The 15,927-nt window shown below is 45.3% G+C and overlaps 1 protein-coding gene across 8 annotated transcripts in view; it reads right to left on the minus strand.

Moving 5' to 3' along the window:
• Positions 1-15,927, minus strand: part of Sv2b (synaptic vesicle glycoprotein 2B) — a 158,204-nt gene that overhangs the window by 22,712 nt on the left and 119,565 nt on the right. For all 8 annotated transcript variants that reach the window (XM_075953137.1, XM_075953138.1, XM_075953140.1 and 5 more), the window contains exons 5-9: positions 11,036-11,169; positions 10,409-10,498; positions 4,633-4,743; positions 3,735-3,823; positions 205-369 (exon numbers count right to left, since the gene is read on the minus strand). In XM_075953137.1, the coding sequence (XP_075809252.1) occupies positions 205-369; positions 3,735-3,823; positions 4,633-4,743; positions 10,409-10,498; positions 11,036-11,169 (589 nt within the window). The remainder of the gene's footprint in view (positions 1-204; positions 370-3,734; positions 3,824-4,632; positions 4,744-10,408; positions 10,499-11,035; positions 11,170-15,927) is intronic.

Raw genomic sequence — 15,927 nt, forward strand, 5'->3', positions numbered from 1 at the left:
AGAGGAGTTTGGGGGTCAGTGCAATACAGATTCAGTCATGGGGGGACTGTAGTGTCTCTAGCAGCCAGGATGGGTGTGAGGACCACTTTATCTTTGGAGCTTATCCTTAGCACATTGGACTCTCATCTTCCCCATGTTCTCCCCCAAGGGAAGCCCCAGGGACCGTCACTGAGGTCCAGGGAAAGCCCGTGGCCACACACTTACTTATCATTCACAAGTTTCCCATGCTGGTGGATCTGGTTTTCCATCGTGAAGTTGATGGTGGCCCCGTGCACATGCTCACCGAAAAACACCTTCATTTTAGACTTATATTCTTCATCCTGGAAATACCGGATCATATCAGGGAACCACACCGTCAGGCCATAGTAACTGCAAGAGAGAAGGCAGGAGGTCTGAGAAGCCCCAGCGCTCATGTCTTCAGCAGCAGAATCTGCATCGATGACTTAACGTAGATCAGACTTAATGTAGTAATTCTGTTCATTATTTGGAAATACAAAGTCCATCACATTAACACATCTAAGAGGCAAAAGAAAATAGCATTCTGAAATCCATTTGATTTAAAAACTCATTTGCTATTTAAAAAAAAACTACCAACAATTATGGACTGATGGACCCTTCTTTAACCTACAGAAAACATATTAATTAAAAAGCCAGAATTGTAGTAAAAAAAAAAAGGACATACTAAAGGTTTTCCACCTAGTGTGAGGAGCAAGGCAGCATGCTCATCACCACTGACTTAGCAGCTCTTACCCAGCCTGGTCAGATGAAAGAAAGAAAAAGGAACGGGGTTCTGAACAAACAGCTCAGTGGATAAAGCCCTCATCATTGCGTTCCTAAAGGCTGGGTAGACAAGATGGCCCCCCTGGAGAAGTACAGTCAGGGAATCCCTAGGGCAAGCTGGCTAGCTAGACCAGACAAATCAGCAAGATCCAGGTTGTGTGGCATCCTGCCTCAGCGAATGAGGTGGGAATAATCTGGGAAGACACTCAACTTTCAATGTCTGGCGTGCACACACACACACACACACGCACGCACACACACACACACACACAGTATAAAAACATACCTGCATACACCACATTTACACATGAAACAAACAGAAATATAGAACTGTAAAAATACCTCTCTTTTGGAATACTATAGTTTATACCCTAAACCCTAAGATGTCAACTCAAAGCAATAGAAACATTAGACTCACTAAAAAGGGTGCTCTGTTCTATTGATGTCAAGAAAAACACACTTGGGGGAGATCTTACTAGTGTTTAAAAATATTTCTGGTGGCTTTATCTCTTTTGACCCTTGAATCACTCGTCCATTGACAAAACAATCCCATCGTGAAGTGTCCTGCACACAGGACTAGGCATTGTGGCACTCTTTTTTTTTAAGATTTATTTATTTATTATGTGTACAGCATTCCTTCCATGTGTGCTTGCATGCCAGAAGGGGATGCCAGGTCTCATTATAGAAGGCTGTGAGCCACCATGTGGTTGCTGGGAATTGAACTCAGAACCTCTGGAAGAGCAGCCAGTGCTCTTAACCGCTGAGCCATCTCTCCAGCCCCATGTGGCACCCTTTACAAGAGCAAAAATCTGGCACCTCCCAGGAGTCTAGAAAGGGAGCCTTGGTTAATGATGGGTGATGGGGTAGTGTGGGGTACGACCCAGACATATCATCCCACTGCAAAGAAGGAAAGTCCAGGTTAGGTAGCACATGCCTGTAATTCCAGCACTTGGGAGGTGGAGGCAGGAGAATCAGGCGTTCAAGGACACTCTCAGCTACATTGTGAATTTCCTGTCAGTCTGGACTACATGAATCCTATCTCAAAACAAGGAAAGAAAAGCAAGGAAGGAAAAAAGAATAGGAGAAAAGAGAGAAGATGGAGAGAAAAGGGAAGGAAGCAAGCAAACAAAACGCTGGTTGATTGGTGTGGATTGATATTCAGAAAATATAACTGAGTACAATGAGCAAATGCAAAATGTTTTTCTTCGAATAAGAAGAAACATCTGCACATTATACATACACATAGACCTTGGAAAGAAGATACATACATACATAGACCATGGGAAACAGTTACATACATAGACCACAGATCATGAGAACATCTACATATATACAGACCTTGGGGAAACAGCTACATACATACACAGACCTTGAGAAATGGCTATATTGCTACATAGATCTTGGAAAGCATCTACATAGATACATAGGCCTCAGGAAATAATCTACATATACATACATTTTAGGAAACACTCACATATATACATAGACATTTGGAAATATCTATAGGTATCTGTATACATTTGCTTACATTTGTTTAAAAAAGGGGAACACTGGAGTGATAAACAGGAAATAAAAGATGATTATATAGTAGAGGCAGAAGGGAGTGGGTGGAAGAGGTGGGAGTGGAGGCAAGATTTCCCTAACGTTCCAACTTTTGAAATGCATTACCTATTCAAGTAAATTAAATTCAACATAAATAAATATAAATGAAGCCCACTTTTTAAATTGCCGGTGAGTTGGCTCTTAGTGCGCACCATATCTGACTTCTGAAATGTGGAAACTTGAGCGTATCAGGGTCAGCCTTCCTCTATATTCAAATAGGCTTGAGTCCATCCCTTCCATCCAGGTACTGAATGACGTTAGATTCGCCCATATTCACCCCATAATCAAAGAGATCACTAGAGCTCATTACCTTTCTGGGGTTAAGGGGGTCATAGGCTGTAGAACAAAGCAATCTCACGGATCTAAGGTTACAATCTTGCCTACTGAGCCCTGTGTAGCAGCTACCCTTTGTGCAGACAGCTGAACAGCTCTACGCGCTGTAGTGCCCTCCAGAGCCCCCCTAGGGAGCAAGATGATGCTGTCTGAAGACAAGAACTATCTGGGGTACCAGGCTGCAGTTTAAGACCAGAGCCACTTACTGCTCTTTGTCATTTGTTTTTCTGTATCATTGGGCACAGTAGGGCAGGAGCTGAAACTTTATTCAGACATCAGCCTTCAGGAAAGTACAGGCATCTTCAGCGTGGGGGTGAATCCAAGTGAGTGAAAACCGACAGAGCAGTCTCACTTCCTTAGTCAGTAACAGGAAAAAAGACTGCCATCTGTCTGCTGAGACAAAAGGAAATATTGGCTCAGGGGTTTCTGAGAAAAGGGCCATTGGTTTTTAAAAAACCCAGAAGCTCAGTAATTAACAATTATAGCTAACAGTAACAATCAGTTCACACCCGATAATCAGTGCTTACTTGAACTCTGCTAAGGAGGGAAGCATTGGGATTAAGTGGGGAGGGAAAAGAGGAGGAGAAGATGATGATGATATCAAGGTGATACATGTTACTGTTAGCTTGATTATTTCACGACGCTTTTGTATATTGAAGAATTCAGTTGTACACTCTAAACATATTTCCTATTTGCCAGTTATACCTCAGCATGGACGGAAGAGAAAGCTCAAAAGAGTCAGCCTCTCCTTCCTTCAGACTCTTGTTTAGTCCACAGGAAACCTTCAGGCATTCTGCAATCCCAGCAAGACAGCCCGAGGCTGGACTGCCTCCTCCTCCTGACTGCTCTGAGGATTTTTGTTGGCCTAAGGGAGGTCTCTGTTCACAGAAGCCACTAGACAGGGTTGCTCGTGATGTGTGATCCAAAACATCCACTCTGATGCCAACTGCACTTGGCCAATTTATAAGCCTCCATCAACAAACCAGGCTGCGGAGGGACTGGTGTGAGGTGGAACTTACCTTAACGCCATGGTGAACCAGACCACTGCCAGAATCAGGGTGTTCATTCTGTAGGGTCCCATCACACAGTACAGGGCATTGTCCCAGACCTAAGACCCATACCAGAGAAGGACAATTAAAGCCAGGGACTGGCAACAGAGAGAGCATATCCCTCAGACTTGCTAATAAAGTAACTAAGACATCACAGAAGAAGGGGGCAGCCCACCCTCTCCTAAAGGAAGAAGCCTTGTCTATATAACAAGGCAAATCCATCCTTTCTTTCTGGCTAGCCTTAAACATCAACAGTCCTGTAATTTTCCCTCCCCCTTCCCCCAGGAACATTGGATTTGGGTACACGTGACCAAAAGCACAGCGAGTTTGGGTTCCAAAGCATTCAGCAACCTGTAGCAGTCAGTTCCACCCCCACCCCCACCTCCACCACACAACCCATGGGCAGAGTAACACTTTAAATGTTTATTTACCATAAAGCACGAACCCACTGAGTCTCAGGAGAAGCTAGCTGGCTACCCTACTCAACAACTGGCTTGATCTTTGCCTGAAAGACCCCTGGCAAAACGGAATCACTGTTTATGGTTCCTTCCCCAAATCATTTAAAATCCCTGAGTCATTTATTTTTGTCACGTCTTCCTTGCTGTGGGTTACTTAAAGAGAAGTTGCTGGGAAGGAGGAGGCTTGCTTAGGCGTCAAAACCAGGAAGAACAGCAAGGCAAAGACACCACACTTTAAAGCACTGACATCTCTAGGCACAGGGCAAGTTTGGAGGTGACCTTGCATGGAGCAGACACCTTCCTCGGGGCTGCCTGCTCTCTGTATGTTGCCTTAGTTTAAGGATGCTTATGACATCTTTCTTCTTCACCCACTGAAATAACAGAGTCTTATGCATGGTCACAGAGTGTACCTGTTTGAAAATGGTCATGAACCTGACCAGCCAGCGCTGGTACCAAGTGCCGGTTGAACTCTGGATCTCAATGAATTCGTCCATTTGCTTGGGTGTTTTGATGTGAGAAACCTGGAAGACAAAGACAGATGTGGCTATTTCAATGCCATTTCTCTTTGTTTTCTTTTCAATGTTTACTTTAATGCAATTGGCTTTATTGAATTATTTATTATTCAAAAAGCATTTGCCTATCCCCTAGTTATGATTTTTAATGAAAGATTTCCATGAGAGTGAACCTTCCCACATGGACATGTCTGACTGCAAGCAAAATGAACTAGAATTTTCCCGGTAAATCAGGCCAATCAAGACATTAAGAAATGTTTATTACCGGGATCATAATATGTTGACTGACTGAGATGGTGTTGCCTTAAAATTCACCCTTGTATATGAGTGGGTATAACCATCACAGAAGTTTGGAATACAGTCTGGCAACAGTGTCGGGGAGAGATGCTGCTACTTAAGAAGTTTGAAAAACCCAACAGAATGAGAGGAATCGCGGTTGCCATGACATTGCAGCTTCCTTGGTACAAATGAGTTTTAGAGTCAGGTAAAGTGTGTTCCGCTCAAGGACATGAAAAACATGGGAAGCCCAACACAAACCACCCTCGCTCACTAAAACAGAGACTTTCAAGAAACATGATCCTTAAACCGACCGTTGGATTGCAGACCCAGTGAGTGCTTAGGAGGTTCCTGGCCATGCAAACCACTTTAGTGGAGTTATCCAGGTCCACAAGGCCGACATTCCCCCCAAAGTCACAGGACCAGAAGAGGAGTGTGCTCAAAAAACTCAGGAGCAGTTTTATCTGTTCTCTAAGAAAGCATTTGAATAGATAAAAAACAGATCCGAGTTCTCCATCTCTTTCTCCAGCCAATGAACTGAGAGTGTGAAGATGTATAAGAGAAACACAGATGGATCTGGGCAACCTTCAGGATAGCCAGACGCCTGCTGAACAATGTGCTGACGGTCACATCTGTGCAGTCTGGGCCTCCCGGCTGCACAGCCTTGAAAAATGCTCTTTGTTCTGGGGTTAGCCGGGGAAACTGAGCAAATGTCATAGGAGTCTCAGCAGAAGGACCCGGCGGCAGCAGATGGAACAGGGCCTCAAATCATCAAATAGCCCCTTGGAAATCACAGCACCAGCTACTGCCGGAGGAGGCCAAAGGGAAAGGGTGCCACCGGGTTAGAAAGCCCCTTAATAAATTGTACTCCGAATCACCAAAGTAGTCACTATGGTGTAAATTTTCTTTGCTTTGCTCCTTGGGGAAATAACACCCTGTTCCCAGTCCTGGAGAGTGGGTGTGTTGATTTGAAGCGCAAGTGCTGTAATTTACAATTAATTAGAACACTCTCTTTGGTGCCACGGAGAACAGCATATGGCCTGTGTTCCTGTTTCTCCTGCAGAACACAAGCTCTTAGCAGAATGCTCCAAGGTCCTGACCCTCCAGGGGTTTGTCTGCAGGGGGAAGCTTCTGGCTGTGGCTGTCTGAACACGTGGGAGAGCATATCAGAGCTGTAAAGCTCGGGTCAGTTGGGGGTGGGCACTCAGCCTCAGAGATTCAGAGCTGACCTTCTTAGGCTGCAGAGTGCACTGTGAGTGCTTAGGGGACACACAGGAACCAGCTGGTTGTCCTGTCCAGTGGGCTGAGTGTGCACCACCTACTGACGGCCAAGGTCAGCCCAGCTGCCTGAGGTCAATCAGCTCTCTGTTGCTTTCTCCCTTTTTCCTTCCCTCCCCTCCACTTCCCCTTTCATTTCCCCTTTCTCCCTCTTCTTTCCACCTTCTCCTCCCCCTCCCCTTCCTCTTTCGCTTCCTTTCTTTTCTCTTTCCATCTTTCTTCTCTCTTTCCCCCTTCTCTTCTTTCCTTCTGTCCTCCTTCCTTCTCTCTTCCTTCTTTCCTCTTTCTTGGACTATCTAGATATTCACTGCAGCAAGCTCATGACCAACAAAGCAGTTTGGAACGTTGAGCTATAACCTTTTAATTGCACTTTCCAATTAGGCAAAAATCACTAAAAGCAGATATGAGGCCTCCAGTCTAGGAAGCAGCATAGGTGTTGGGGTGAGACACAACTCCATCTCAGATGCACAGGCATCTGAGAGCCCAGTGCATTTCTCTCCGTGGACTTTCTTCCCAGTGTGCTCCCATCCCTGACATAAAGGGTGGTTCTGAAGCAAATGGCTTAGTTTGTACCTTTAGATGTTGGAGTGCTTGCTGCATATGTCATTGGACTTCCTCGAAGGAGTAGAGAAACTAGCAGAACGCTCCAACATCTCCCCGGGAAAGCTTTCCCCTGAACTCCCACAGCAGCATCCCAACCACCTCAGGGTTGGAGCTGCAGACTCACAGATCTCTTCTGTTCAGATAAAAGTCTAATTGTAAACGTGCCGGAGCTTATCTCTTTGCTCTTTCTCAAGTGAGAATGTGGGATCGCTTTTCTTCAAAGGACAGCCAGTCTTAGAAGCCAAGCAAGTTTTTCACAAGTATTCTTACAGAAGCCATAGTCTGGTTGCCCTGGGAGAGGCTTCTGTGTGAAAGGTGACCAAGCATAAGAACACACACACACATGCACACACACACGCATGCACAGACGCAGGCTGGAGAGGAACTTTTATCATGACACCTCTTAAGAGAGTCCGTAGTTGTGATAAATCATTATCATCAGCTTTTTATTAACATCACTAAATTCACAAATGCTTGATGCAAGTGGTTATCTGGACGACATGTGCTCCACACCAGGTGATGTGGTCCAAATGCCACTGAAGCTGAGATGGATTCGGAGAGCTGAGGCAGAACAAGTGATGGAAACATCTCCCAGGATGTACCAGGAACTTGTTCTTGCCCAGGCTGTGGGACAGGGCAGGGTGAGGACCGCAGAAATGATGGCGTGGACAAGGAGAAAGCCCCAATGCCTGGCTTCTGCAACGGCCGCCCACCTGGGTACCACAGTCCACAGTGAGCATGTGGTTAAAAGACTGGGAGGCCCATCAACCCTTCACATCTTCATCGGCAGTATTTCTGCTGTTTGTGCTTCGCAATAAACGTTAATAAAGTTTAATAAAGGAAGAAGCCTTGTCACATAAAAGAACAAGAGAAAGTATCTAGGAGAACCAACAGAAGTAATGGAAGGGAAGAGAGAAGGGGAGTGGGGAGAAAGGGCGTGTTACTAATATATACAATATATGTGTTTATAAAGATTTTAAATTAAAAGTAAATTCAAATGCTTATAATTTTTAAATAATTTAGGAGCATCAGAACTGGGCCAACATGCTATTAAGCAGTTTTCTATAAAGATTGTAATGAGGTAATTTATGCAAAATATATGTCATAACATTTTTCATAACTTAATATTTTATGATACTCCAAGGCAGGCACTGTTTCGGGTGCTTTGTTTAATCTCTGTAATAACTGTCTTCACAGACACATTGTCTTCCTTTCCCATGAGGGAACCCTTGTGCTACCACGTGCTGCTGTCTGGGAAACCAAAGCTTTAAGCAGCACATTAGCAAGGAGACATTAGGGAATGAGAGTTAGGTGGGTGCTCACACAGGAGGGCTTCTCGGAGGAAGTGGATTGGAAATGGATCTGAATGGACCTACTCAGTGCAGGTGTGAAGAGCTGCCTGTAGCAAGGCTTACTTGTGTTTGGCTACAAAGTATGGCAAGCCGATGCACAGATCTCTCTGTAAGGGGCCTCTTCGTGGAAATGACCACTTCCTGGTTCCTAAACCCAGGCTAACAGCCAGTGGTGATAGGGTGGGGAAAAGATGGGCAGCTTGCTACTTTTGGATTTGAAGAGTGACGGGAGACTCTAATGAGATGTAACTTGAGAATTCATCTCAAGGTTGTATCTAAGCATTTAGAAATATATATGTGTATATGTATTGTATGTATGTAATAATTAATAAAAAAAAGAGGCCATGAAATTGAAAGAGAGCAAAGAAGTCTATATGAGAGGGTTTGGAGGGAGGAAAGGGGATGGGTGTGTGTGATTATACTATAATCTCAAAAAATAAAACAAATAATAAAAATTCAATACCAGTTGAGCCAGTAATTCCATTTCTGCAGAGCATGACAGGAAAGGAGCTACATGAATGAGAAGATTCATCACAACGATATTCATAGAAACAAGGCAATAAAGAGTGCAAATGGACCTCTGACATTAGGGGCATGTCGAAAACAGTGTTACTGCTCTGAGCATTGACATTCATTAAAATGGTGGCATCGTCCATTAAACAGACGATGAGAGGCTAATGGAGGGAAGCGATGGCTCTGAAGACTACGAGGCAGCACTGAAAACGATAGTGCATACTGCCAAATACAACACCCAAATCTTCATGTGTGCTGTTGTTCATAGGAATACAGGTAGTCCTAAATTCACTCATTTTCACTTTGTCGCAGGGGTGACTTTTGCCTGCAGCTGCGTCTGTGTGTGCACCACACGCATGCCTGGTGCTCACAGAAGCCAAAAGAGGGGATCTAATCCCCTACAACTGAAGTTACAGTGAGCTATCATGTGGGTGCTGGAAATGAAACCCCAGTCCTCTGCAAGAACAGCAACTGCTCTTAACCACTGAGCCATTTCTCCAGCCCCATACTTCTGTGTGTGTGTGTATGTGTGCATGCTTGCGTATGTGCATGCATGCATGTGTGTGTATGAGTGCATGCATATATATGTATATGAGTGCATGTGTGTGCGTGCATGCATATGTGTATGCGCGTGTGCATGCATGTGTGTATGAGTGCATGCATGTGTATGTGTATATGTGTATGAGTTCATGCGTATGTGTGTGCGTGCATGCGTACGTGTGTGAGTGCATGCATGTATGAGTTCATGCATATATGTGTGTGAGTGCACATGTACGTGTGCGTGCATCCATGCGTACGTGTGTGTGAGTGTGTGCATATGTGTGTGTGCATCCATGTGTGCGTGTGTGTAGGAGTGCATGTGTACGTGTGTGTGCATCCATGCATATGTGTGTGTTCATGCATGCATGTGTGTATGAGTGCGTGTATGTGTGTGTTCATGCATGCGTGTGTGCATGAGTGCATGCATACATGTGAACAGCAGAGGATAACTCCCAATAGTCAGTTTTCTCACGCCACCTTGTGGGATCCAAGGATTCTACTCGAGTCATCAGGCTGCATGCAAGCACCTCTACCCATGGAACCATTTTGCTGTCTTGCCTGCCCTAGTTAGTTTCTCTTTCTGTTAAAATTTTCTAATAACATTACCTAAAGAACAATCTAGAAAGACAGCCACTAAAGTGCAAAGACGATGCTGAGGAGATGCTAGTCAATAGAGTGTTTGTTGCACACACATGAGGACATGAGTGTGACTGCCCAGAGCTCACAGTAAGAAAACTGTGTGTGCCCTTATCATCCCAGTGCTAAGGATGTAAAAATCAGGTGGAGACTGTTGTTTGCTGACCGTCGAGCCTAAACTGCTTGTGGAGATCCATTTGTGTTTAGACACAAATGAACAAAGCAAGGTGGAAAGTGGTGAGGAAGACAGCCGAGGTTGACCTCTGACCTCCACATGTACCCACATATCCATACATACATATGCACCTCCCCCACACATATATACAAGCAAAATACAAAGAATAACTCTAATGAAGAGATCTTCCAGGTATAAAAGTGATAGAAATATTCAACGAATACTCTTCTTTCAACAAAGTTGATGTTCCATGCAACACACAGTGGCAAAGTGCTTCGCTGGTCCAGGCTAGCACACTCACCGTGAACACCTTCTCAGGGGTCCCCTTAGCCCGCATGTTGGTGTCATGGACTTGCTTGAGAATCATCCAGGCTTCATCATGTTTGCCCATCTGAAAATCCAAAGATAGGGACACGAAAGTTCATGGCTGCATATGCCTTCTATTTGTTGGGATGGGAAGCCCTACACCCCTAAACAGTACACTGGGTCTGGAGCATTGGACATGGACCCATTAGCCATAGGGGACAACGATGGCACCCTACAGCAAGTCCCCAACCTGTGTGGGAAAGACAACCAGGTTGTGACTTCAAGGGGTAAATGGCACATGTTATTATCATTTACCAAAGAGCTCTCTAGGGCCACACGGGTGGCGGGGACAGCTTGTGAAAACGTGAAGGATCTCTCCTATTCAGGACTCTGTGAGGAGGTGACCTAGGACCTGTCCCTCCTACCCTGAGAGAGAGTCCCCTCCTGTTTCACCGTGAGCTTCAACCCCTGGCCTGTCACCGTCACCCAGAGGAAGGGCGCCAGATTTAGCGATAAGCAAGGTCATAAACAAGGGCAAGCATGCAGCGAGCGAAGGGGAGAGAACACGCAGCTGGGGACTGAGTGACTAAGGCCAGGGCTCCTGCAGCCACTGGAGACTCACCTCCAGCAGGAACCTGGGGCTTTCCGGCATGAACTTCAGTGCCACCAGGGACAGGGTGCAGGGCAGAGCACAGACGATGACGAACACTCTCCAGCTGTGGAAATGGTAATTGGTCCCCATGCTGAAGCCCCAGCCTGGAAAGGAGCAGAAGGTGTGTGGAACAGGCTTCCCCGCCGTAGATGAAACGGAAGAACTAGGTCTCAAGAACACAGAAGCCTTTTGGAAGGAGCTGCCGAAAAATGCCGGCTCCCCGGTGGTCTGGGATGAACTAGAAGTCTGCATCTTGACAAACCCTGAGCCCTGGCACTTACAGAACTTTATATAAATGTACAAATAGAAAAAAACAAGGTCTCTCTGTTGAAGAGAGAATAAGGATTCTATGAGCCAGGGAGGGGGTGGTCAAGGACATGACAGGGGAATCCATAGAGACAGCTGACCTGAACTTGGGGGAGCTCATGGACTCTGGACTGACTGCTAGGCAGTCCGCAGAAAACTGACCCAAGCTCACTGCATGTGTGTGATAGTTGTGTAGCTTGGTCTGTCTGTGGGACTCCTAGCAGTGGGATCAGGACCTGTCCCTGGCGCTTGAGCTGGTTTTTGGGAACCCATTCCTCATGCTGGGCTGCCTGGCAGGGGAGGAGCTTGGTCCTGACACTGCTTGCCACGCTGCTTCGCTGACTCCCACGGAGACCTGCCCCTTTTCTGAGTGGAGATGGAGGAGGAGATGATGGGAGGTAAGATGAGAGTTGTGGGAAGGGGATGGGAGTAGAGGAGGGAGGGGAAACTGTGGGAGGTAGGTAAAATAAATGAAAAAAATTAATAAGAATTAAAAAAAGAAAAAAGAAAGAGAGAAAGAGAAACAACATCCCATCAAGCATGGGGTGCATGCTTATAATCTCAATATTTGGGTGGCTGAGACAGGAAAATTACTGCAAGTCCAAGGTCAGCCTGGGCTACACAGTGAGACTTTATCTAAAAGAAACAGAGAGAATCAGTATCAGTGACTTATTTTTACAGCTATCTTTTATTTTTCTTTGATAGGGTCTCATACAGCTCAACTTGTCTTGGAACTCACAATGTAGTTAGTCAAGGATCACCCTGAAACCTTTATCTAAAATATTTATTTTTATTTTACGTCCATGAGTGTTTTGCCTGCGTGTATGTATGTGTACCACATGCAAACCTGGCACCTAAGGAGGTCAGAAGAAGGTATCAGATACCCTGGTGTTACAGATGGTTGTGAGCCACTAGGTGGGTGCTGAGAATCCAACCCTGGTCTTAACCACTGAGCCATCTCTCCAGCCTAATCATGAACTTCTGATCCTCTTGCCTCTGCCTCCCAAAAACTGGGATCACAGGCATATACTACCATACCCAGCTTACATGGTGCTGGGGATAGATTCAGGCCCTTGTGCATGCTGGACAAGCACTGTCCTAACGAAGCTACATTCTCAGCCCTGTAAGGACATTAGGTTGTGAGAAAACAAACTGTTAACTGAAGATACCCTACTGGCACACCTCCACAAACAGTGGCCTAGAAGGCATTCTCACTGGACACCCTTCTCCTCCTAATGAGCAAGGAGCCCTATACCACGTGATAGACACACCCCACAGACCAGCATGGTGTAAAGGGCCACTCTTGTCTTGATTACAGGTATCTAGTGGGTCTGCGTGCCCAGAGCGTGATCTGGCGGGAGCAGGGGAGGGATATGAGAATTCAGGAGATCCTGATGGCATCAACCCAGAGCTTGGTGCCTCAGGGGTCAGGGTTCCCCCCACCAGCTCCAGGTGACCCTGGTGAGAAGTGGAAAGTCCCGATATGACTGTGTATGTTATCCAAAGCAACCGTTCTCCTCCATTCAGATGACCCTCCTACCATGGGAACAGGAGGTGAGTAGGTCCTGTCAGCTGTTGTTGTGCAAAGTGTTGCTAGATTCTTCTTCAGAGGCTACCTTCAGAAAGCATTTTTGAGGACTTATTAGCATGTTTGTGCTCATCACATGAAGATCTGGGTTTCATTGTGACGTTTTCATTCAAGCATCCGGTACTCTATATTCATATCCCAATATCCCATCATGTGCCCCTCCCTATGATCCCTTCTCTTCCCAAAGTGTCCCCTTCTACATTCATGTCACACGTACATAGTTAAATCGAGCCTGTACATATGAAATAAAACAGGTAATATTTGTCTGAGTCTGGCTTACTTTAATGATAATCTCCAACCCCATCCATTCTCTTGCAAAGGACACAATTCTGTTCTTCCTCACGGCGGAATCAGCCTTTATTCTGTATCTACACCACATTTGCTTTATCCGTTCACCTGCTGATGAACATACAGGATGGTTCCATACTTCAGCTACCTTAAATTGTGCTGTAGTAAATCCAGATGTGCGCCCACCTCTGCAGTATGCTAACTTAGATTCCTCTGGGCAGACATCTAGGAAGGGTATAACTGAATCATAGGAGATCCCTAGTTTTATTTTGCCTTTTTTTTTTGAGGGCGGAAACTCTGCTGTGATTTCCATTGTGGCTGTGCTAGTTTACCCAAGCACTAATTATTAATGTCTTCGTGATGAACCAACTCCCCACTTTTAAGGAGCAGCAATACAGCACGATGGGAAGAGGAGCTTGGACTATGTAGTCACATAGGTCAGAGTTCAAATCCTGACCATGTCTTATCTTAATGGGTCTTCACCGCGACGGAATGCAGGCAATGGTCTCCTGCAAGTTTGCTATGCATGCCCGTTCCTGACAATCCATAATAACCCACCTATTTCAAGACTAGAGTCAACATTTTCAGAATTGACTATGTGACATTTAGTGTCATAGTCTCTGGATAAAATGGATGGATTACTTTTGAAAAGCAAAGACTCTGGTAACAATACCCCCTGGAGCTTATCTGAAAACAGCCCAATCAGTGTTTTAATAGATAAGGCCTGAGAAATAAATACACCCACTCCTAACATTTAGAAGGCAGTCGTTACTTGGATACAAAACTTGTAGTTCTTTAGTTTAAAATGAACACTTGATGGCTGGCTCGGGTAGTGGGAGGCTTATTATCTTAAGATTTTTATGCATCATGGTTCAAGTTGTTTCTCCACAGTAGACTCTGAACCCGCATCTGCTGTGCTACAAACTTTCCTACTTGATACACACCTGAATGAATAGCGAAGCAGGAGTCCAGGTGCTGAGATGTGGCCCCTTAGGCACATTTGACTACAAGAAGGGCACCCATGCCTCACTCAGTGCACTCCATAGAACAAGGGCACCCACACCTCATCCAGTGCACCCCATAGAGCAAGGGCACCCACACTTCATCTAGTGTAACCCTTAGAGCTAGGGCACCCACACTTCACCCAGTGCACCCCATAGACCGAGGGCACACAGACCTCATCCAGTGAGCCTATAAAGCAAGGGCACCCACACTTCATCGAGTGTATTCCATAGGATGAAGCCTTTTTATCTTTGCATAGCTTGGTCTCTTCTTGTCTCGCTGGGGTTGGTTCGTTCATGTTATTTTTAATTAAAAAGCCTTTACTTCTCCTGGGAGTAACACTAGCCAAGGGAAGATATAACCATAGCAGTATGTCTACATTCACTGCGCAGGTCCAAACCCAGTTCTGGCATCATTAGAAGCAAAGTTGGTGAAAACTTTCCCGGACTGAAATGGAAGACCAGGAAAGATGGACAGACATTGGTATATTTATACAGCATCCTCCATCAGAAAGATTTTTTTTCTTCATTATAATATGTGTGAAATATCCCCTCGTACTTCTGTGATCCATTAGGCACATCTTTGGGGCCTTAAATAGAATAGAATTCAGGGATGAACTGCTTCCAAATATTTGGAACAATATTAATTTAGAGGCGGGGAGTGTTCTGCTGGCTGATCTTTCAGCTTGCCCTACTTTTTTGTGTCAGGATTTCACAAACATCTGGCGGGGATGATTTCAATGAGAGCCACTCTTCCATCGTATACCCATTTGGTTTTAGTTTTTCCCGGGCTGTCTCCATGAGTTCTCAAACAACAACAGCAAAAGACTGCGTTTTGTCATTTTCTCTCTCAGTGAACTTGTTGCCCAAATTTCGAGAAACACCATCAAATATCTGTTCACTGCCCATCAGACATCTGGTCCTAGTAAAATGATGCTTAAAGTATATAAATGCTTCTGTTGTATTCTGATTCTACCAGTCCATGATTCTCAAATAGTTTTCCTCTAAGTCATTGCTGGCTTTGATTAAACATCGACTTTCGAACTGGAGTATAAAAGTCACAGATTACATACAGGCATATGAATAAAGAAGGTGCCCATTTATTTGGGGTGTAGTATTTAGCCCCAAGAGCTGCTATAAGCCAGTAGTAACCAGATAGCACCCATAGGGTCCTGCATGTGGCCTCTCATTTGCTCTCCACCTCAATTTTTCACTAAAGTCTTAAAAATGAGACCTTTAGTGGTGCATGTCTGTTATCCTAGCAGTTAGGAGACAGAAGCAGGGGGGCTGCCGCATGTTCAAGTACAGCCAGGGCCACAAAGTAAAATCCTGTCTTAAAGCAACAACAACAAAAGAAACCAGGCATTCAGGGGTGTGTGTGTGTGTGTGTGTGTGTGTGTGTGTGTGTGTGTGAAGATTTATAAACTTGTGCAGGTGGTAATGATCACTGCAGCTCACCTCTTCTTACAGCGTCCATTCCTGCCCTCTCTTCCCCACTTCTCCCACTGTGTGGCAGACACATGACATGGGTGAGACCAAGGCCCCAGCCAGTCCATCCAGGACCTGCATCTTCCAGTGTATGGCAACCGGTTGAGAGGAGAACAGGTTTTACGCTGATCCAATCAGAGAAAGCCACGGCCTCTCTGCTCCCTGTCTGAGGTGAGGACACGCTTCCTTTG

The sequence above is a fragment of the Microtus pennsylvanicus genome, chromosome 18 (assembly GCF_037038515.1).
Source record: "Microtus pennsylvanicus isolate mMicPen1 chromosome 18, mMicPen1.hap1, whole genome shotgun sequence".
In the NCBI taxonomy this organism is placed as follows: domain Eukaryota; kingdom Metazoa; phylum Chordata; class Mammalia; order Rodentia; family Cricetidae; genus Microtus; species Microtus pennsylvanicus.